Genomic DNA, 23,248 nt, shown 5'->3' with positions numbered 1-23,248 from the left:
ACAACAGTTTCCTCTACAACTACCTGAAAGGAGGTTGTAGTGATGTGGAGCACCCGGTCGCTTCTGCGTGCAGTGAGAGTACTAGAGGAAATGGCCTTAAGATCAGACAAGGGAGATTCAGATTAGATATTAGAAAAATGTTTTCACTGTTTGGGTGCTCAGGCACTGGAATAGGTTGCCCAGAGAGGTGGTGGACTCGGCATCCCTGGAGGTGTTCAAGAAGCATCTGGATCTGGCGCTGGGTGATGGGGTTTAGTGGTTTAGGGGTTACAGTTGGGGTTGATGGTTGGACTTGGTGATCTTACAGGTCTCTTCCACCCTTGGTGATTCTGTGATGCTACAGCAGGTCTGCTTCCTGCTTCTTCACACAACAGCCCGGAGAGGTGGCCTTCGGGAGGTGCCCTCCGGGGAGCTCTGCCGGGGCAGCTGAGAGTCGCAGTGCCCCCGAGGAGCACATTTGTCCCTGCTCGGTGGGTGCCACGGCTTACTCAGCCCTTACTCATGCGCCGCTCAGAGAGACGCAACCACCGAGGCGAGGGGGGGGAGGGGGGAGTGTGCTGACGGCCGGGTTTATCGCTGGAAAACATTCCTCGGGGAGACGCATGGAGAGCAAGGAGCAAGAAGCCAGCCGACAGACAGGTGTGCCTGCAATAACCCGGCGCGTCCCCGACGCCGTGACCCGCGCGGCATCCAGGCTGCCCAGGGAAGCCGTGGGTGCCCGATCCCTGGAGGCGTTCAAAGCCAGGATGGACGGGGCTTGGAGCAACCCGGTCTAGTAGAAGGTGTCCTTGCCCACGGCACGGGCTGTAATGAGGTGGTATTCAAAGTCCCTTCCAGCAAAAAACGTTGTGAGATTCCGTGATTCTGTGAGTCTGGGTCTCTGTCATTCTATGATTCCAGGATTCTACGATTCCGCCCCGCTCCGCCCCATCCCGCTGACGCCGCTCCACGTCCGCGCCCCCAGCTCCAGCCGCCCATAAAGTGGGCGGCGGCGGCAGGCGGTTCCTCATGGAGCGCTGCGCGCCGCCGGCACCTGTTGTGATACGGCGACTCCTTACCCCGTTCCCTCAGTGTCTCTGTCGCCCCCCGCCCCAGGACGGACGATGCGGGCCGCGGTGCTGATGGCCGCGCTGGCCGTGCTGGCAGGTGCGTGCGGGAACGGGGCGGGGGAGCCCGGGACTCGGGGGAGCCCGGGACTCGGGGGAGATCGGGACTCGGGGGAGCCCGGGACTCGGGGGAGATCGGGACTCGGGGGAGCCCGGGACTCGGGGGAGATCGGGACTCGGGGGAGATCGGGACTCGGGGGAGATCGGGACTCGGGGGAGATCGGGACTCGGGGGAGCCCGCGCTCGCGCCGGAGGGGAGCTCGCGGCTCGCCCCTCGGGGGGCGCGCGCCTGAGGGCAGCCCGCGCGCGGCGACGGCCGTTGGCGGGAAAGCGCTGAGGCGAGTGAGGGACCCCGCGGCGCCGCGCTCGGTGGCGGCACCTCTGCCCCCTGCTCACGGCGCCCTTTCGCCCCCTCACAGCCAACTGTGCGGCCGCCGGGTCCTCGCCCAACGCGACGGAGCCGCAGCGGCACGGGGAGCGGGAGCCCGGGAGCCGCGAGGGAGAGCCCGTGCCGGGTCCTGACTACGAGGAGGATGAGGAGGAGTACGAGGAGGCGCCGCCCGTCCACCAGTACATCGTGGACGACTTGATCCGAGGTGAGTCGGCGGCGCTGGGGCTGGGATCTCGCAACTTGCGAGCCCCAACTTACGCCTTTTCTCTCTCGTAATCGCTGCTATGCTTAGCTGGTGGAGTACGGAGCGAAAACATGCTTGTGCTTGAAGCTGCAGCTTTAGAAATAGCTGTCAGGGGTGGAAACCTAGCGTGAATGTGCCCAGGGCGTGTGGAGGCTGCAGGTTAGCTGGTAGCTTGCTGTGTGTGGCTTTATCTCCTGATAAACCTGACAGGAGGGCTGTGGTCAGGTAGCGACCACCTGCTTAGTGTAGAAGCATCAGTGGAGTTTATAGGTGCTGTTTGGCCCTAAAGGTTTGTTTTACATCACGTTGTTTGTCTTGCTCCAAGAATTTTCTGGGTATTTTCCGATGGTGGCTTATTTGGGTTGGAGTCCACTGAAATTCCCTGGGAAAGCAGACACTTAAATCCCTTAAGTGGCCGCAGGAAAGTTTGTTAAGCATCGTTAGGGCAATGCTTCACTGTCAATAGCTGTTGTGTGTATTTATTGTAATTTGCCCACTTGCTGAGCTGTGAGGAGATCTGAGCAGTCCGCCTGACTGTGGGAACGGGAGTATTTTGTTGGTTTGGGGCTAAGTGCAGTTGCAGTACAAGCCAGGTATCTACAAGTGATTTGAAGCCCAGTAGGTGTGAGTAGGCTGCTTCTGTTGCCTCCAGATCTGACTATTGATTTTTCCTGCAGAAACACCCTGAGACTTGAATGTGACTAAAGGACCTCTTAAATGAACGTTCTGTGTGGTCACTTGAGGGAATTTGTGGAGTTTTGCTTAAGTTCTCCATTAAGATCTCCAGGGGAAGCGCGCCTGTCGGTGTTACCGAGCAGTTCAGCCTGTAAAACTACTGGCTTGGTGACTTAAGTGTTGTCTTAACTGCACAGAAACCAGACTTGTTACCTAAGGTGGTTGGTTTGTAGACCAGCTCTTCTGCTTGGCATAAGGTTTATCTGTGGATAAACCTTGAAGCTGTTATGATTCAGCTGCGGATGGCTTTCCTGGCCATGCAGCCTGCAGACAGGGACACAGAGATCAAGCTGACAAGCTGAGCCTGGGAGAGGGAGGAAGGGAAGCAGCCTCAATTATGAAAGCGCGAACCTAGAGATCAAGTCAGACGGGACGGAACGGGGGCCTTTGACTGTCAGGAGTGAGCTCACACTTCCAGGCACAGGAAACCTTGCTGCAGGAACTGTGCACCTCGTTTACATATTAATATAGCTCATACCATTTTAATCAGACTTCTGGTTGCTGAAGGCATTTTTGCTTTTAAGTAACTTCAAGCCAGGCTTGTTGCTCTAGAAGTTAAAATGATCATCTGTCTAGACAACAGTGAACTACACCTTGTTTCTTTGTATGGGCTCTCAGCACCAGAAATACAGGGTTAGGAAGTAGTTAGATCCAGTTGTGCCCTATTGTTGTGATTGCCTGCATGCATAGAGCTCTGGGTAAAATATTAATCATCCAAAAATGATTTTCATTAGCTCTTCAGAGCACAAGAGCGAAATTGAAGCTTGTTGTAAATAGCTGTGCTGTTTCTCAGAGCCTGTTTAAATCCCCCTGGGTAGCTGTTACTCCTGAGCAGCGGTGTTGCACTGCGAGGGCTGGTGTTACTGCTAGCAGTGCAGGGGGTGGGTTCTTCCAAAAAGCTTTCTTTGCCAGGTTGGTCCAAACTAGCGCTGTTGAGCTTTGATTGCTGCGTGAGACAGCTCTGGAGCTTCTGACCCTTAGTCAGTGGCTGGTTTGTTCACCTCAGCGAAAGGAGCGTGATTGGCCTTGCTTAAATCCGAGTGCTACTAAGTCACCAGGATTTTAAACCACATTCTTCTAGAGGTTTGTCTTAATTGAGATAATGAGGGGCAGCAGTAAGCGGCAGAATAAATAGCCTGACACTCGCAGGTTCTTCCCTTTGCTCCTTCCCTGCGCTCAGCATCTCTCATGAAGTAGGGGAACTGGAAAGGAACTCTCTCCTGCCGAAGACAGCACTGCAGGTTGTTTAGGAGAAACAGGTATGCCAACCGGGATAGCAAGCTGCTTTGCCTCGGCAAGTGCCCAGGACTATCTAGCGAGTTACAGCGCCTTTCATCACTGATGCAAATGGAGAGTTTAGAGCCGCGGAGCTATTAGCCTTGTATCTGAGTCCATGTAAAACTAGAGGATGGCTTGGCTCAGCATGAACTCCCTGCTCTTTACAGGCCCTTGCTTGAAGCTGTGCTGTTGCACTCAAGCATCTTATGCTGTGAAATGCTGCAGTCCTTCATCTCTGCTGCTCTTCATCTTGGGTGGCTCTTGGCTCATCTGCTCCTACTGCCTCTGGTCTGCATAGCACAGGGCGTAAGGATAGCAGGGTTGTGCTTTAATGAGCTGCTGAGCTTGCTGCCTTTGTGCTGGGTGTGAGATGCCCAGCAGCATTCTCACTTGCATCCTGTGCTTCCTGGTCACAGATTCTCCTGCAGCGTTGGTCCTCCTTGCTGTCACCAAATTCTTTAATTCCATTTTCTCAGAATCGTGCTTTCTAGCACTTTTATACCGAGTCATCGTGTCCTTTTTTCAGTGGAACCTGTGGTTAAACCCAAGCCAGCAAAAAGGGGGGGAGAGAAGAATGCTGGCAAATCAAGAAGGAAGAAAAACAAAGGGAAAAACAAGAAGAAAGGGACTCCCTGTGAAATGGAATACAAAAACTTTTGCATCCATGGAGAATGCATATACCTAGAACATCTCCAGATGGTGACCTGCAAGTAAGTTACTTATACCTTGTGAGCTAGGTGTGATTGCCATGAGCCAGTGGCATATGAGGGCTCAGAGGAAAAATCAGTGTCAACGTGGCATAGATCCATCTCCTGCCGTATTTTGACTGAGAATCTTTCTGCCATGTAAATTAAGTGATGATGGAATCTGAGATGCATAACAAGCCACTGAACTCATCAGTTGGTCATAAACTCAAACCAAAAGAATGAAAAGGCGTGTCTTTCTGGAACATCACACCCAAACTAATCTCGACTTGTTGAAATGCTGACCAGCCTTGTGCTAGAGCAGTGACTGCATTTCATGAACACGCTCTGAAGTGAGCATCTCGAGATTCATGGGAAACTCGGAAGATGTCTAAGTCAGGTCTGAATATGTGTGGGTGTCCTTGGCTCCAGACAGCACAAGAGCTGATAAGAACTTGTGTTAATATTTACTTGCAGGTGTCATCAGGATTTTTTTGGTGAGCGCTGTGGTGAACAGTTCATGAAGACTCAAAGGAAGAATGATGTGGCAGACTACTCAAAGACTGTGTTGGTAGTGGTAGCTGTCCTGCTCTCAAGCATCAGCTTCATTACTGTACTTATCATTGTGATAGTGCAGTAAGTATTGTCCTCTTTGGTGTCTGTCTTCCTTAAGTGTGAGTGGGGCTTGTGCCCGCTAATCCCGGAATGTGTATGGCTCATCTGAATTACCTTTGTGAAAAGCATCCAGAAAGGATGAGCTCTTATCCTAGCTTGGATATGTCTGGAGGGTAGAAGCAAGGTCTGTGGCCCTTATACTATAAACCGAGAACATTTCTGCTCTTGCTACAACCAGGATAGTTAGAGTGCTGCAGAACATCCGCAGGAAGCCCAGGCGGAGCATTAATGCTGACACAGCAGTGCCTTCCCTAATCCTTGTGGAGAAACCTGCAAGCAGCAATGTGACAGCCTCATGCATGGCTATTATCCAACAGCTGCCTACACAGGTGGAGGGTAGGAAATGGTGTTCTGAGAGTCCATTTATTAATGGATGTTGCTGGGCTTAAATACTTACACTTGGAGGGAAAGCAAATGGGGAGACAAATGCTAGTGGTCCCAAATTCTGCTTGCTGTTAATGTGGAGGGAGCACTATTTCAGCTGTACCAGCTGGTGCAGTTCAGTGTGGTGGGTCATCAGAATCTGGAGTTCTGTTGTGAATAAATTCAAAGAGCTTTTCTGGGTGTGTGTTTCAAACCATATAACAAGCTGAGTATTGGAACAGTCCTCCAGTTCTGCCACTGCAGCTCCAGCACTGTAGGGCTTGGGATCTTGTAGAAACTCTAAGGTTTGGTCTAATTTTAGATCTTGATGAAGCACATCATCTGAATTGGGTACGTGCTGTACCCTTTCCTGCAATTCAGGAAACAAGGTGCATGTTTGTCATTTCACTGTTACTTCATATTTAACTGTGGACTTGAAGAATGCAGGGATGAGCACTTGTTGTCTGAACACTGCCTCATTCCTTGCTGTCAGGAGTCTGTAGTGCTCTAAGACCAAATGATTATTGGTGGTTTCTGAATTGCATTTGCTTCATGTTCTGAACCCTCACAAGCTGGGAGCATGCTGGGAGCATGATGTACCCTCATCCAGAGAAGCTGCTTGGAATAGTCACTAGAAAACACTGGAGAAATTGGGGCGAAAATCAGTAAGGGGCTTCCTTATTATGTATTCAAGGGACAGGGACTAGACTTGAAGCCTGCAGGGCTCTGCTGTGGAGAGGAGAAAGACAGTGTAGTTTCTGCAGCTATAAGCTAAAGCCAGTAGGAAATCTGTCACCCAGAAAATCTCCTGGTGCTTTGCTCAGTCCCAGCAGTAACCTCTCTTCATCTTGCTCCCTAATCCATCTTAAGTCAAGAAGCCTTATCCCTGTGAGGCACAAGTGTTGACATCTAGTTCAGGGGTTCCTTGATTTTATCAGCAGATAACTGCTTGATGCTGAATGCTTAAAAACTGTCTTGCTTGATATTCCCTGGTGCCAAGGAGTTGCTTGAGGATTCAAAGAACACCAGTCTAAATGCTGCAGAGGATGTGGAGGCTGGTGACAACAGGATGTACATCAGGGTTCAAAACTATCTCTAACATGCAGTAATTCCACAGGGTCAGGAAAAAGTGTCCTCAGTATGAAGAGAAAGAAGAAAGGAAAAAACTCCGACAAGAAAACAGAAATGGCCATGTTGGTGTGTAAATGGGGAGAAAGCAGGTATGAATGCTGACTTCAAACACCTTTCCGTCCATCCAGGCTGTATGGGAATTGCATGCTTGTTTTGCGAAGCTGGTGCTTGCTTTTAACGCTCCAAGTGTCTTGAAACACATAGGTTGCATGTGAGCAGCTGGCTTGGTTTTCTGGTTTCTCAAAATCACCTGAGTTGTACAAGTTATTCAACAGCTCTGTTAAATTTCTGGCTGTATTAAAGACCAAGTGAAGGTGGGCAGCTCTACTGAGATAAGTGGAGATAAGAAGAAAAAGTCCTGAATATCTGAGCAGAAGCAGATGTAGTGCAGGAAACAGTGGTAGACATCAATCATGGAAGAGGGTGCCACAGCATCATCACCTCTTAGAAGAACAGTACTGAGCATTTTCCTATCTTTCCTGCAAGGAGAGTTTCAGGAAGTTTCTGGTGCTCAGAAGCTGTAGACCAAAAGAAAGCTGCGAATTCTGTGAGCACCACAGGTAGCCGCTCAGTCAAGTTTGATACCGTCGTAGCAACTGAGGCCCAAAGCTCCTTGGCCTATGTGGATTGCTTATGGGAGTGATCTAGTGGATTTTAGTGAGCAGGCAAGTTGGTCTCTTCTGAGGCCAAGTGTACCTAACAGCAGACTCAAGGACCATTACTGACTACAAGCTGAGGAGGAAGCCATAAAAGATAGTCCTGAAAAGTTCTGGCAGAACTGTGAAGTTTTGCTTTGCCACATGTCAGCTATAGACATTTTCCAGCTTTGTCCAGTGACAATTAGAGGGTTTTGCTCAAAGCTTACTTGAAGCTGAAGAGTATCTGGCAGAGTGTCCTCAGGTGTGTGCACATCCTTAACCTACCTGCCTTGCATGTAGGTTTGCCATGGTGCTAGCACAGGGTGCTTGTGTCTTGGATCGTGATTAATGTGCCTGATCTGCCTGTTACAGAACAATTCTGAAGTGGCCATTGCCAAGCTGCAGGGTACCTCTGGCTTCCTGACACATCCACCTGGACACTGTGGGCTGGAGCTGTTGCCACTAAGCCCTGATTCGTCAAGACAGAGGCTGCTGCAAGGAGATGTCAACAGGCCACTTGCTGCTGAATCACTTGCTGGGGAGACCAGTTATCACTGCATCTTGGCACAACAATGTGGAAGGAGCTGGCTCTGTGGGGGACAGGACCTGCTGTCAAGACCTGCTAGAGACTACTGCTACTGAGCCTTCTCTGTCTGTGCTGGAGCTCCAGTCTCTGCTGTTGTGTGGATGGGCTTTGTTCTCTTAGCAAGTCTCCTTTGGCAGCTCTAACTCTAAAGGGGAGAACCTGTTGCCGCTTTCAGGAATGGATGGAGGGGATGAAATTCCCTTCCTTCCCTCTACCAAAGTGAAAAAGGGAAGAGGTTGGGATGGCTTCTCTCCCTAGACCTCAGTGGATGAAAAACCTAGTTCTGTTGTCACTATGCTCCCTGTCCATATTGGCTTCCAAGAGCTTCATCTCTAGTTGTGACTTTGAGGGTGTTGATGACAGATCTTTGTCAGCCACACCTGGGTTCTGTTACTGTGTGTGTGGAAGTAATCTCTCCGAGTTTTGTAGGACTTGTGGTGTGAGTGGAGCTATCCATTTGCGTGTGTGCTAGCCCAAGTTAAAATTAGTCTCCTCAGGATGCTGAGACAGTAGGTGCAAGACCTGAAGCTTTGTATCTGAAGGAAAAGATCCATGCTCCAACTGACTGATAAGCCTGGACCCATTTGTTCTAAACACAAAGCTACTTCTGTTAAACAGATACTTGTTGCTGCTTTAAGCAGTGCTTAAATATAAAACACTTCACATCTGATCCCATCAGTTGAACTTGACTAAGAACTTGTTCCTTTGAAGAATTAAATTCAGGCACTGATGCTTTGCAAGCAGTGGTCTCTTGTGCTCTACCTTCAGGTGTGAAGAACTCATCTTACCTCAGTCTTTGCTGACCCAAGTGTCCTTGGTTTCTTAACTGTCCATGCAGTCTTGAGCACGGAGTATTATTTGAGTTCAGTTTCTTCTTGGAAGAGTGATTGTGTTCTGTATAAACAGAGCAGAGTTCTTCTGGTAGCAGAGAAACACCAGTAATTGTCAAGTTGTACCTGTAAATGTGTAAATATTTATTACTGTATTTAATATTTAATGTTTCCATAACAAACTTATTTATTTTATAATTAAACTTTTTACATAACCTAATCATGGTAAGATTTTTTTTCTTGCTCTCAGGAGTACATGTAAACACTTGAAATTAGAGCTTGGTTTCTCCTCAAAGCAGGAATTTGAGCACTTGGGAGCACAAAGTACTGCTGTGAAGAACTGCAGCCATGTGTCAAGCATGGGCTTGGTGCTCTTACAAGACTGCAAGCTGTTTGTAAACAAAATGTACAAATGCAAGTACCTGTTTGGGTAGGAAATCCATTTCATTCAGCTACAAGGGATCTTCTAGTTACTGAATTAGGGAGAGGCGAAGCCAGCCATCTCTTTGGAAGCGAAACTTCAAACTGAGGTTTGAGGAAATGTGTAGCCCTTTGCACTTGAGTCAAGAGCTGGAATATTGAATGGCAAGAGCCTTTCATCTCTGTGCAGTCGGAGAGAATTTGGACAGCAGTTTGAAACCTGGTCTTAAATAAATGAGGACAAGCAGCATAGCCTCAGGCCAGTTACTCCCTAAGCAGGGAGGGAGCCTTGGCCTCCACTGTCTGCTTGGAATTTCTTTTCTTCCATGGTATTTATTAGTCCAGCTATGCGCTAATATCCCCTCTAAGCGCTTCTAGCAGTGAGCTGGGGTCTAAGTTCAGAGTTGCCTAAAAAAAAAAAAAAAAAAGAGTTTCAAGGAGGTGAGTTTGGCTTTATATGGTTAAAAGGAAGGGGATGGAGAGCATTGTTTTCAGGCCCTTTTCTCATAAGCATCTTCAAGAGGTGCTGATGGCTGGGGCTTAGCTTGAAGCAGAGCTGAAAAAACCCCCCAGCAATTGGTTTCAATTGGGATCCAGGTTGTGTATCCAGTGTAGGACTAGAGCTTAGTTCTGCTTGGAGTTGCTGAGATGCCTTGGCCTCCTGAGTTGGCCGAGGAGTTCCCAGGCTCTGAGAGCAGCCTGTATGGTATGTAGCTGAGGTACAGGTAAAGTATTGCAACATCTCTTGGGAAGATTGCAATACTTCATTCCAGGGAACTTGCTTCATTACCAAAGTAAACAGCACTTCTCCAAGTGGCTTTTCCACAGACATTTGCTATTAGAGCTCTGGCAAGAAAAGCTGTTTCTGTCAGTGCTGCCAAGATTTTTTTGCTTTGGAGTAAACAAGCTTGATTTCAGTGGTAACCAAGCCATGGCCTAGTGAGACTGGGGATGGATTGTAAGTCCCTTTTAAAAGCCATTAGACTCTTTTCCAGAAACTTTTTTCTCTCTAGTCTGCATTTTGGGGGAAGTACCAAGTTTTTTAGTTATTAGGCTAAACCAGCAGTGGCGGAGGAAAGAGAGCTGTTCTCCCTCTTCCCAGCCTCTAAGCCTGACAGGAGTGAAGCTACCAGTGTAAGCTGTAGTTTCCATCTGTTGTGTATTTTTGATACTCTGATTACTGAGTGGACTGGAATGTATTTTCCAAAAATAATCAGTTAGGAACTGGAGAGGCAACAGTGGAGGACAGACTTCATAGAAGACTTGTTCCTCTCTAAGGATTTAGGTTACAGCAAAGTTTTCGGAGAGGTTGTCGGGCCAGCAACTCTACTGCAGAGCTCTTCTTTGTGCTTTGCTCTTGGTCAGTCACATCCAGCACTGCTGTAGCTTTTGCTAGCAGAGCTTTGCTGTGCCTAAGAGATGATGCTGTCTCATGCAGGGCAGGGAACTGCCCGTGTTCCCTGTGGTGGCTTGTTGAGCACTTGGAACTGTTTTCTGTGTTTGAGAAATTTAGTGCAGGGAATTGAGGGCAAATTTCCCTGTCCATGAAGGGCATAGGTAATTATAAATCCAGAACTGATGTACGTAAGAAAGTAAAAATTCCCTTCATTATGCTTTCATCAATTATAAGTTCTAGCAAGCAGTAATGTGTTTTTCCTACTTGAGTTATGGCCCTGGCTAATAACAGCCTGCTCCCAGCTTCTGAACAGAAGTGTGATCCATTTCATTCAGCTACAAGGGATCTTCTAGTTACTGAATTAGGGAGAGGCGAAGTCAGCCATCTCTTTGGAAGCGAAACTTCAAACTGAGGTTTGAGGAAATGTGTAGCCCTTTGCACTTGAGTCAAGAGCTACCATACAGACCTACAGTGTCCAGTGAGTTGTTTGCTTAAAAGAACCCACAACAGATGGGTGGAACTGAGTGTCTGGAAGTCTCTTGCTGTCCAAGGATGCTGTGCTTGTGTGACAAGAAAATCTGATTTGCTGCAGGGCAAGGGCAAAGATAATTTTTATTGTTGATCCTGCACAGCCACGTCTGCTCTTCAGGATGTTCATCATTTGGCTTTTGACCTAATGCCCTCGCCATGGAGTTACCTTGGTTTCACTGAGCATGCCTGGATTTCTGGTCCCACGTTTTATTAATAAGTTATGCCTCCAGATTTTTCTTGACCTTCCATTGACAATGTTACTTTGAGAGGAGTCCATCTGTGTCCTTGTCACCTGTAGCTGCTTCAGCTAAGACTTGAGGGAGGAGCCTCATGTTCTTGCACAATTTTCTGCACACAGGGCTGATTTGGCAAGGTATTTTTGATATCCCGATCAGTATCCAGGGATAATGTGATGGTCATGCCTTCTTGCACAATTCCTTCCTCGTTCCTGAACGTTTTGTTCTCTGTGACTATTGTAGAAAGAACGATAGCTTATTGTGGTGTTATCTATTGTGCACTTATGGAGCTTTGGAGTGTTTTACACTGTCTGTGATGGGGAGCTTCCCATCTGCTTCTGGGCTTGGCTTCCCTCCTCCTGCCCACCTCCTAGTATGCCCCTTTTCCCTCAGAGCAGTAGCAGATGTTATTCTGAGTTTAAGAAGTTTTCCTTGGTAAGTCCTGATGTCCATGGACATCTGTAAAGGTGTTTGTACTGTCAGTAACCCCAGATAGCTATGCAGCAGTTTGTTTCACCCGCATTTGAGTTGTTTGATGCCGTTTCCAGTAACTGGTATAAAGGTTTGAGTCCTTAAAAGACTTTGGGTGTTTTTTACAGCAATATACTTAGCTAGCCTCTAAGAGCTACTGATTCTTCAGTAAACTCCCTGAGCAAGCATGTCTGAAAGCAAGGCTGTGAACTGGGACAGATGCTTGCCTGTCTTTGGAGAGGGTTTCTTGATGCGCTAACACTGTGTCCCACTTCAGAGAACAAACCTACGCTCACCTGGCTCTTGAGGCATTCTCTTGGATAGGAAGCCATGGCTTCGTGTCCTTGGTGACTGCTGAATGCAGTGAGTGAGCATGTGCAAGGAGCAAGGGCTGCTCTTTGTTGTCACTGTTGGACTCTGTTCACATGAGATAGATCAGTGAACAGAAAGGTCAGACAGTCCTTAATAAGCAAACCTAGCCTCCTTTTCATTTTGTGAATAAAGATGTGCGTACCTATCATTCCTCTGCTGGTTACACCTTTCATGAGCCAGTAACCCTTGTTTGCTGCAGCTCTGGCTTTGTCTATTGCTCGGGAGTCGCTCGGCTGAGACAGCTATGCCTGTGAGTGTCAGAGGGAAACAGCTGTTGTTTGCTTTCTGCAGGCCCACAGCCAAGGAAGCAGGATTTGTGCATTCTTCAACCAAAGAAGACCTGTGAGGTAGCACATTCCAAGTCCAAAGCAGAGAAATGCTTTCAAAACACATTTTCCTAGTAAGGACAGTAGTGGGGTTTTTCGAGAAAGAACAAGTTTTCATTTATAGGCTTTTTTGTGTCATAAAGATACATCTTTTTGCATATGGTTCAGAAAAATAGCCAATTCTCAGCTCAGCATTTTTTCGCTGAAGTAATGCAGTCTGTTCTCTTTGCATCTTGGGACAAAAAGCAAAGCTAAATTGTCTGGGAGTCTGATCTAATCCATCATTTCCAATATGTCTTAACCTAGATGTCATACCCTCGTTCCCACACCATGCACCCTAAGTCAGGTGACACTGTCATTGCTTCTAACTGCCTTTGGGTTCCTGCCTTTTGATGCTTTCTTCCGGACCTTGGAAATTCATGTCCTTCTTTGGGTGTGATTTTCCTTACACTGCTGCAATGCTTTTGTATTTGGGCATCAGACGGCAGTCAGAGGCTGGATTGGTTCATGGGTGGTGCTGGAAACCTGCTACTCTTCCAGAGGACAAAAAAGTGCTGCTTTTAATGTTGTAGCATTAGTTACATTCTTTTTGCTTAGGAAAGGAGATATTTTCAGCACTGCAGGTAACCAGTTTTAAAAAAAGTGGAAGCAGAAATGTTTAAAGTTTAGAAGTTTAAAGTGAGAAACATATTTTAAAATGTCTCTACGAGAGCGCCCACAGCTCCTGACAGTGCAGGGTCATAGCACCTCAGCAAAATCTCAGACCGGCCGATGTCTTGTCAGGTCTCCCTTCTTCTCCTTGCATTGTTGGTGACTGAACAAGGGCTGAGCCTGGTAGCTGTCCCAGGTTTTACCCGCACCACTGCCCTTCTCTTGCATTGTTTGCCCTCACGTTTCTAAGTAGTGTGATTTATGTTCAGAAATTGTTAAAGGTGCACACAGCAAATGCAGGTAAAGAGTTTCAAATGAAATTTCCAAGTGTAATTTGGGTAGGTACAGAGTTAGTGTGGCTCCCATTGATACCTGTCTGCATTGCTTTCAGACCGTATCTGGCTCCTTGCAGTTAAAAGGCCCTTCCCTGCCTTATGCCTGGGGATGATTACTGTTGGGGATGAAAGGCAGACACCTCCTGGGTGGAGCAGAGCGGAGCAAAACCAAACCAGGGCTTAGGGAAACAAACGTTCTGTCAGGTCTCGGTCCCCCTCATTTATGATGAAAGCTTTTCAAATACATGCACAGTGGTGATGTGTGTTAATCCTGTGAGATGTTCTAGGCAAGCACTGTAGCATGTTGCCTGAAAAAGACAGCAGCAGTTGGGATTTCAGCTGGAAGGAGGAGTGAGGTGGAAGGATAGAGTAGCAGGGTCGAGCAAATGGACCAGAATAAGGACAGGATTTGAACCACTTCTCTCATTCCATGGGCACAGCAAGGAACACTAAGGCATACTGAGGTGTATTAAATAATGACCCCTGTGCTGTCTAAGTGCACATCATAGTGTCAGTGCATACCAGTTCCAGGGCCTTTCATAGGCTCAGCAGGAAGCACCTCTTCCCTTTCTGCTTGGGGGGAGAGACTTGAGGGAAAACTGATGCAGTGATGCATGCTGGGATGGGGATAAAACCAGAAACCATTCACAGACCTTTGGGAAGCTTGCATTAGCAGCAGTAAGAAGAAAAGGATACCCTTAGCATGGCTGCGCACTTATTTTTCTTGGTCACGTTTACAGTCTTATAAGGTTATGAGACATCACATAGAAAAGATATGGTGCCATTAGCTATGTAGCCATGCCTTTAAAAGATAAATTAAGATTTGAAAGAAGACATGAGGTCCACAGACAAAAAATGCTCATCAGTTTTTCAAACCTCTAATTAGGTGCACAGAAACTGCTGTTGCAGGTGCAAGCTTGGTGACAGTACCTGCAAAAAGATAGCCACTGGAATTTTGTGTTTGGGGAGGTCTTTCTGCAGATGTGAGGGGATTTCTGCTTATAGTGGAAGATATGCAATGACAATGTTTGGTCCTTGGCTTTCTATTAAAAAAAAAAAAAAGGGAAAAAAGAACATTAGCACTTCTCCTCTGTTCTATGTCCATCCCAGCAATGCAGACTGGAATTGAACTGGTTTTTCTGTGGGCTGACATGATTTACATAAGGAATCACTTACTGCAATGCTAATGAGCAAGCAGTGCAAGACTCAACAATGTGTGTCTGTTAGCAAAACTATCACAGGAAAAGTTGGTACAGGGTTTTGACAGTGATGGTGGGATGCTTGGTCATCATCAGCCCTGTTTCACCTGGGTCCTAGGAACATCACCTTGAGTTTTGTCATGGATTTAGTGGGAGCTCAAGGAAAACACCATGTTCAGAAGATTCCATCTTTTTGCTGGGGTCTGAAAGTTCTGTTTTAAGACACGATTAAAGCATTTCATAATTCTTTTTGTTGAGATAATCTTGGCTTGGGCTAAAAGGACCTTTTATTGAGAAGACATCCATAGGTTATGGAGGCCTTGCCAGTGCATCGGGAATATAGTTCGAACACGTGGCTTGAATTCACATCTTTCTCTCTGCTAAAGCCCTGTTTCTGGTTTTACCTGGTTCTGAGCGTACTTAAGCAATGTTCACTGTCACGCTATTTGATCTTCATGATGTGTTTCAGTCCCTGCTCTGGTGCAGAGCACGTCACGTAACGCTGTTACACACTGAATCCTGAGTGGGAGTAGGGTGAGTGTTGCCACTGAAATAACTCTGTGCTTTTCCGTCTCACACCAATGTTGCACAAGAGTCTCTAAATGAATCCCACTCAGACATCCCAAGTGATTGCACTACACTTCAACACTGTGATTCAACATCCATGGCCTTGCTGGTGCTGGGGAGATGCTCCACAGAATGGTAAACTCACAGCAAAACAAAGCAGCTTGTGTTTTCTTGGGAGGAGCCAATTAATAACAACATTATCTTCATCAAGTGTTCCCACCTTTAATGAAGGCCTAAAGCCTTTTGTCCCCTTGCTCAAATTTCATCACCACCATCCCCTGGGCTCAGTGTGCAAGCCAGTCTGGAGGGAGCTCTTTGGAAAGCAGCCAGCTGGTCTGCCAGGAGATTGGATCCAGTTGCATCAGCATGGGAGCAGGAATGCTCCCAGGGCTGGCGGGACCTGTCCTAACTGGTTTTCCAAAGCTCCTCCCACAAGAGCTCCTGCAAGGACATCCACTTACCTCACCAAAACCTGGGTGATCCAACGATCCTGAAAGTGGAGCAGCTGTTACCTGGCAAAAGCAGAGAAGGGATTAACCCTTCTCTGGGCTCCAAAGTTGGGGACAGAGTAAAGTGAGAAGTGAAACAGCATGAAAGTGCTATCAAGCCGCACTATCTTAACTGTAGTACTATCACAGACCAACATCTATCAAAACAACGATGAGCCAGGCCCTTGTTCAGTGGAAGATGAAATCAGTTGGTCTGTGCTGATTAACAGCTGATTGCTGCAGATAATTTTATGGAAAGCACTCCAGCTTTTCAGAAGGGCTGTCTCGGACCAACTGCTTTGTGCAGGGTTATCAGTGCTCGTGACTTTGCTGTGAACCTTTCTGTCAGCCATGGTGCTTCAGGGAGGAAACAGTTGTAGCTTTTGGTCTTTTATATGAACAGTGTTTAGGCGTGAAGCCCCGTGGGAGCCTAAAGTTTTGGGTTTTTCACTTGTACACGTGCACATCAGATCTGAGTATCTACAGTTGCCTGGTACTGTGAGGCACTCCCTTCAGGGCCCAGTCCCTGGACATGCTTAATTACACAAAGGACTGGCTTCTGGCATGGAGGCAGAACCTAAAGTTTCACGTGCTTCTTTGGAGCAAGGACATTTATGGCCCCTAGGACCTGTAGGGATGGAGGGATGGAGTTCAGTGTATGACCTAAATGTTACTATAAAGACTTCAGAAAAGAGCAAGACTTAACTTTATTTCCTCTCCTACTTTTGAGTTACCATCATGATTTGGGAGGTCTGTCTGCCAGCTAGAGCATGGCTTAAGCTGGGAGCCAGAGACCATGAGTGAGAAGCCAGCAGCAGCAGCAGCAAAGTTTCCATCTCTCATCCGGGCAGCACGGGAGCAGGATATGGTCTGACATTCCAGCCCAGCTGATCTCGTGTGCTCTGAAGGAAGTAGGACAGGCAGCAGACAAACCCTCAGGCCTGTTTGTGAAATATTCCTGTACAGTAACTCCCAAAGTGAAGCGCAGGGAGACTCACAGTTACCAGGCGAGAGGGGAGCAGGAAGCAGGGCTTGGGGGGAGGCTGTTAACTACAGCCACGACCTATGCAAAAAGAAGCTTGACAATTCCTTCTTCACCCCCCTACCTTGCTAATGACTGCTGGAATAGCTTTCTCCAATGCAAAGCATCTGGGATGACTTTGTAGCACAGAGAACAGCGATTAAACAGATGGTATCACCCACGAGCGTGGCTGAGCGCGGCTTGTACATGTCTTGGGGAGAAACAGGATATGCCACACAAGAGAGTACTTTGCATCGGGTTGCTGTGCCCACACACCTTCTGCATGACCTGGCGTGGCATGCCTGCCTGGCCTCCCAGAGTGCACTCACTTGCAGCCCACAGACACAGTGCTGTGCTCACGTGGCTCACTGCAGCATAGAGGCCTGGCTGGTGTGATTGGGGCTACCGAGCACTGGGCTACTGGGCACGAAAGAGCCACTGGAGGTGTTTTTTTCTGCGCTGCTCTGCCGGGAGGGTTTCATCCTGCTTGGAGTGTAGCCTCCCGGTACCTCTTGTTCTTTCTTGTTGTGTCTCTCTGTGGGAACTGTGTGTGTGAATAGCTGTTCCCCCCAAAACACGTGCCCTTCTAAGCTGTGTTTCCTCAGGAACCCCAACCTTCTGCTTTCCCTTCCCTAGGAAGCTGAGATTGGTGATAGTTCACACCATTAATCATCCTTTTCTCAGCACCCCAGTCAGATCTATGAAACATACTGTGCCTTCTCAGAGAATCAGCACAGGTAAGTGGGGAATTCATCCCTGGCACAGACAAAGACCTGGCAATTGCAGGATATCCCATGAGCCTCAGGTTTGCACATTTCAAACTGCTGTGATTCATTTGTGGCCATTGAGAGTCCTGTTAGTGTAACAGCACTGCTCTGATGTCCTGGCCCAACTGCAGTGGGATGATGATGCGTCTCCAGGACCTCTTTACAGTCTCCTTCAGGATGGCACTCTCTAAGCTGTTCCTGGCTTTTTATCCAACACAGTGTGCTCTTGGCTGTTGTGGTGAGGGGAAGCTTGGCTGGAGGTTCCAGCAAGGTGCAGGCAGGTCTTGCAGTGTCTGAGGTGTTACTTCTCCCTGTGGAGCCTCCCTCGAAGAGGTTGAGCAACCAAGACCTCACCACACTGCAACAGGAGCGCTATGTGACCTCCTTTCAAAGCTGTAGGAAACCAGCAGCAGGGCAATGACCATTGCCTCATGCTTCTTTCAGCCCTCACGGCTCCTCTGGTGCTCATGGAATTTACAACTTCCAGTGGATAAACCAGCACTCCTCTCTAAGCAATATTAGGCTGATCGACTATTGAGCCTTAAAGGTTTTTCCAACAGAATCAGAAAATACTAGGAGTACAGGAGTTAGTCTGGAGATTTCATCCCACTCTTCACAGCCTCCCAGAAAGGTTTCTATCCTCCTTTGGCCAGGCAGGAACCAAATTCTCCATTAGTGACATGCCTTCGATACAGAAGTGTTTCTTCTCCGCCTCCCAGCTGATGAGGTGTGAGCTGCAGTGTACAAAGGAGGCACTGAGCCAGGCTTGGAAAGCTGACCTCCCTGTTCATATTGTCTTCCTGACACAATCCCACACCTGCCTCCCAGTGCTGCTGCAACCAAAGTGTGGCTGCCTGCGCTCACTGCTGAGTCTGAGCCGTATTACTTAGAAAAGCCCAGCTGTCAGAGTTTAGCCCCCAGAAGAGAGAGCCCAGGTGAAGGTCTCAGTCAAGTCTGGCCTTTCTCAGAGGTGTCTCCTGCAGCCCTGTAGGATTTTTGGTGAGTCACCGTAAAACGGGAGGTAAAGAGAATTTGCTCTGAGAAATGCCGTGCAGTCATCTATTCCTAGCCTACCACTGTGGGTTTGCTGCTTTCTGTGCTACCAGGACAATGTGTAGAGGCTCTGCAACTGGTTCTCACCCATCCACTATTTCAGGATCTAGGTGTATCTACTTAGTAGCAAAAATTTATATAGGTTAATTCCCACACTCCCAATGAATGAATCATTAAGGGAACAAAGAAAGGTGCCTCCTTTAAAGTATCACTGCCACCTGCATTATGAACATACGCCCAGGTTTACCTGTACGTATTTAACCCCTTATCAGAGCCAGTAAGTGACAGTCAGCTCTGGCACTGGCTGCACCTCTGACATGGATGGCAGGAGGAAACACATTCTTGCACTTGCAAGTGATGGGCAAAACTCAAAAGAAAGCTGAAAAAAACCCCCAAACCCGCATGTAGGGGGGTTAAGTACGAAGCTACACCTGGCCAGAGGTATGTCCCACCTCCTACACCCTTTCCAGACACGTTGAGGAGGAGTGATACTCTGCAGAAATGCTTGGCGTCTGGTGAGACTGAGCTGGAAAAGTGTCCCTCTCACTAGGAAAGCCTGAAAGCCTCCTTGCTAGTAACTGATGAGTGCTTGGAGGGGAGTAGCTGACGGTCCAAGGTAAAGGATGCAGTAGCTTCCCAGTAGAGCAAATTGTTTCCTCCTGGATGCAAGTAAGAACAGCATCCTGTTCAACTGAGAGCTGCATTTTGGCTTGAGCTGCAAGGGGGAGGAAGGGGACAGCTCCATCTCCTTTGTGTTTTTCCCACTTGCTTGGGTTGTTAGTGTACAGTCTGAAAGAGGTGTGCCCCAAGGATGCAAAAGGAGATAAGCCACTGAACTGTATTAGCACATGAAAGAAAAAACGGTGGGAGCTTCCAAAGGATGGCAAGGGTTCAAAACTTGCTCACAGAAGCACATAGTTGTGGATGATTACTGCAGCACACTCCTCCAGCCGGAGGCGTGGCAACATAGCATGAGATGAGAACGGAGCACAAAGTGAGTAATGCCGGTGCCATTCTTAGTAAGGAATCCTATTTTTAGTACGAATTGGCTTGGAATATAAGTGGCTTTAAAATCAAAGAACCAGTGAAAGGAGAACTCCAGTAAAGGCGCTGACTGCAAAGATCAAAGTACAGCTTCCTTCTGAAGATGACCCTGAGACACACGATGGCAGACACTGAGTAGTGTAGGCCCTTTGGTCCAGTGCTCTGTACTGGTGCTGTCCCATTCCACTTCCTTTCAGGCACCATTAGAGGCAGGATCCTGGGCTTTTCTTTTGGACCCTGCACTCTGCTTCCAAGGGGCTCCAGCACTCAAATGGAAGCCATGTAACTAAAACAGTGTCTCACAGTGACTCAGAAATGGATAGTTTGGCTGATGGTTTGTATATGTGTTGCAGACATGGCTGTGATTTCTGAAGACCTAATGCCCTGACTCACCTGTAGGACCTCTAGAAATCCTGGGCAAATATCCAGAGGCCTCAAATTCTGTGTGGACACCATTTTCCAACAGAAGAGGAGGAACAAACTGTGGAAACCCTGGGAATCAGTGGGACCTACTGTATCCTGCACTAGCCACTCTGACTGTCACTTTGCTTCAGTTAACCTAGAGGTGACTTTTCCTCTTCTAGTTTTTCATAGTCCTTTAGTGTAAATAACAAAAAAAAAAAAAAAAAAAAAAATCTCTCCATTGTCGTATTGGAGCATGTCTGAAATCCAGGGCACCTTTCAGAATGGCCTTTGCTGCAAGAGCAGCTGTTTGGATGTCGAAGGTAGAGGGATCTCGGAGGAGGTTGAGTACCGCTCTCCAAAGTCTGTGGTGGAGAGGGAAGGGCTTGGGGTCTTCTTGTTTGGTTTTTCCTTTGCTGTACAATATTAGCGGTACCATTTGGGTTTTCTCTCCTTTTCTAATTTCGGGACATGGCACAAAATTAGGAAGTTTAGTCTGATGTGGCAGCCACAAGCCCTGTAGGAGCACAGCCGGTGTGCTGTGCCGCTCAGGGTTAGCAGCAAGGACCCCAAGTGACCTTCCTGCTGTCAGCACACGCAGCTGCAGGAGACAGCGAAGTTCACGTGAGAAGGTTCAGGAATGTGAAACAAAGGGTGTGATCAGAAGGCTTTTGTGTTTGTTTTAGAGGGAAAGAAAAACAGTTTAATACTTGGGTTGTTTTTCTTTGAATCTCACATGGAGAGACTGCAGGGGAAATTCTGCCCTAGGATCAGCAGTGAGGGTTATTGGTAAAGTACCTGGCTGCTGGTCTGACCGTGATTACAGGTGAGAGGATTTTTGAGGAGCATACTGCTTTTCTTTCATCTGATCGCAGTGGCTGTCTAGCACATCTGTGAAGTTAGTCCAGAAAAAATGAATGTTGCAGTAAGGTCTAATTTCAGTCTTTTCAATGCAAAAATCTTGTATTTGTTTTTAAAATGGTCATTCAGCTTTAAAATTTTCTTATTTTTCATTTCTTGTAAAATGAAAAAAAAAATCACTCACAGAAAGACAGTTACTTGTTCTGAATAAAAGACGACATTTTGTTTGACCTGGAGTTTTGTGTTTGGGAGTGTTTTCACTTGACTAAGGTGACAAGAGAATATCCACTGTGAGGTGAGAGTTCTCCAGGCTGCCGGGTGGGGACAGGGCACCAAGTATGCGTGTGCAGGTACCTGCCTGCTCATTCTCTCTGCTCTGCACATTATTGAAGATATCTTTGTTTACAGTAAGGTGACTGAGGTGCGTGGCTTTGTCCTTGCTGCTTACCCACCCAAACACACCTCAAAGTACAACGCAAGTGACTATAAATAGTTTGGGATCCTTTAAGGCAAAATACAGGTGCAGCACAACCACATTGTTTGGTCCAAGTTTCACGGATGACAGCAGAAGTCCTGCTGAAATCTCTGGTTGGTTTTCCAAAGCCAGGAGCACACCCTGAAGTCACTAACTGTGGTGTTTCCCCATTGGTCTCCACAGGGCAGAGCTGGACCCATGCTGAGGACTTCTGAAAATGCTGGTCTGCAGTTGTGGATCTGGTCCTGTCACCTCCTGTGAACTCACTGATGTCTCACCACTCTAAGAGATAGCACGATCTGGCTGCTCTGCTCACCTCCAGTGTAAGTGCTTAACAGATACCCCTTGGGAACTACGTGTACAGCATAACTGCTGAAGAGGCCAGTGTTCTTACTAACAAATTCTGTCAACATTTCATGAAGTTCTTGTTCTCTGTTGGGGAGGCAGGAAAGTACATGTAGATAGCTGCACTCACATTTGGGTTTACCTGGGCACTTTGCAGCCTGCTGAGTCCTGATGTTTGTTTGTTCTTTGTTTCCCCTGTGACTGTGTCTGTGTGCAAATCCCTGGGGTTTTTAAGATGTACTCCAGGAATGTGGTGAGTGAGAGGAGCAAGCCTAGCTGGGAGGACAGAAGAAGTTTGTAATGGGTTCTTGGTTTCAGCAGGAGACAGTGAAGAACTGCCATGAGTCTGGGTGTGGAGGAAATATGTCAAGATTCTGAGCCAGGGCTGGGTGCCACTGAAAAGCAGGGAAAGCAGAAGTAGAGTTGGTACGGTCTTGGTGAAGCCACCTAACAAGTACATCTGAGGTGGAGCAGTAACAAGCAGTGTAAGGCCAGCCCACAGAAAAGGAGTAAGGTAGTGGAGAGGTGGAAACTGCAGAGATGGGCAGAGTTAGGAATGATGCCTCTGCCTGCCAGTGCAAGGCTGCTCTTGTGCCGCCCAGAAATTGGGCTTTTGTGCTAGCTTAAACTTGGGAAATGGAAGGAGAAGGTGTTTTGTGTGCAAGCAAGCTCCACCTGTACATGCCAAAGCGTTCAGTTTATGCTGAACTAACCTGAATGTGTCAGTGTTGCTGAGGTGCTGCCTGACCTTCCTCTGCTCTAAGGGCTGAGCTATGCAGCCAGGCTGTGTTTTACAGTGCTGCAGCCAGACAGCTCTGAGTGGTCTGAATGTCCTGCAAGAAGGAGATCAAAGGCTGTGTGTCAGCCCAGCTATAGGTTGAAATAAGGCCTCGGTCCTGGTCAAGCAAAACCATTTGGTTGGGCTCAAACAATATTCTGAGAACATTAGCATATTGTGAGGCAGTGAAGGAGTTGTTTGACTTCCTTTCTTCTCTCCCTCCCTTGTCTGTTTGCAAAAGAAGGTCTTACTCAGAAGAAAGGAATGAGGAAAGTGCAAGACATGATCTCCTGATATAAATGACAGGGCCCATCCTATAGAAAGACTGATGCTTTTCCATCTGGGAGGTTGTGTGGGTCTTGGAAGAATAAGATGAGTTAATAATTGTGGCTGGGCTAGGCAAAGAATGAGCTGTGAAACCCCCAGCCCCTTTCCACGTGAACGGGAAGAACCCAAAACTTTCCCTAAGTTGTTGAAAAGTGTTGTTAAGTGAGAGGCCATTCAGAATGAGGGTGATGGAGCAGGCAGGCCGTGGAATCCTGTTTTAATGCAGGTCTGTGTACAGGAATTTGGCCTCCCTGGGACCTACCTGAGCTGTACAGGTACACATCGCTGAAGTTACAGACAAGTAACGTGCGGTTTTTGTTGCTGTTTTACTTCCTCAAGCCCAGTAGATTCTGCATTGGCCAAGGACTCTGCAGTTGTCCAGGTTTTGGATTATTTTCTCTCTGTGAATCTGAAATCTGTCTGTAAGGGAATTGCATGCAGTAGCACCTCTGTATCTCAGGATGCTTACGTGCCCTTTCCCACACGTGTCTGCAGACATGACTTGTCTGTGTCACAGGCTGAA

General features: G+C 47.7%; 1 protein-coding gene across 1 annotated transcript; it reads left to right on the top strand.

Annotated features, from left to right (window-relative positions):
* The first annotated feature begins 1,008 nt into the window (after window positions 1-1,008).
* AREG (amphiregulin) lies at window positions 1,009-8,868 on the top strand. Its single transcript, XM_048305153.1, has 6 exons — window positions 1,009-1,146; window positions 1,526-1,702; window positions 4,281-4,464; window positions 4,915-5,073; window positions 6,593-6,695; window positions 7,617-8,868. The coding sequence occupies exons 1-5, from the start codon at window positions 1,104-1,106 to the stop codon at window positions 6,678-6,680; spliced, it is 651 nt and encodes a 216-aa protein (XP_048161110.1). The 5' UTR covers window positions 1,009-1,103; the 3' UTR covers window positions 6,681-6,695; window positions 7,617-8,868.
* Window positions 8,869-23,248: the final 14,380 nt, after the last annotated feature.

This window comes from Corvus hawaiiensis, chromosome 5, assembly GCF_020740725.1.
Source record: "Corvus hawaiiensis isolate bCorHaw1 chromosome 5, bCorHaw1.pri.cur, whole genome shotgun sequence".
NCBI lineage: Eukaryota > Metazoa > Chordata > Aves > Passeriformes > Corvidae > Corvus > Corvus hawaiiensis.
This window is presented reverse-complemented; position numbering and strand designations above follow the sequence as displayed.

Excerpts from the sequence above, each read along its gene's own strand:
- AREG (XM_048305153.1), top strand. The coding sequence starts at position 1,104 with ATGCGGGCCGCGGTGCTGATGGCCGCGCTGGCCGTGCTGGCAG. Across the intron at positions 1,147-1,525 it reads CGCGCTGGCCGTGCTGGCAG|CCAACTGTGCGGCCGCCGGG; the intron begins GTGCGTGCGGGA and ends GCCCCCTCACAG. Across the intron at positions 1,703-4,280 it reads CGTGGACGACTTGATCCGAG|TGGAACCTGTGGTTAAACCC; the intron begins GTGAGTCGGCGG and ends TCCTTTTTTCAG.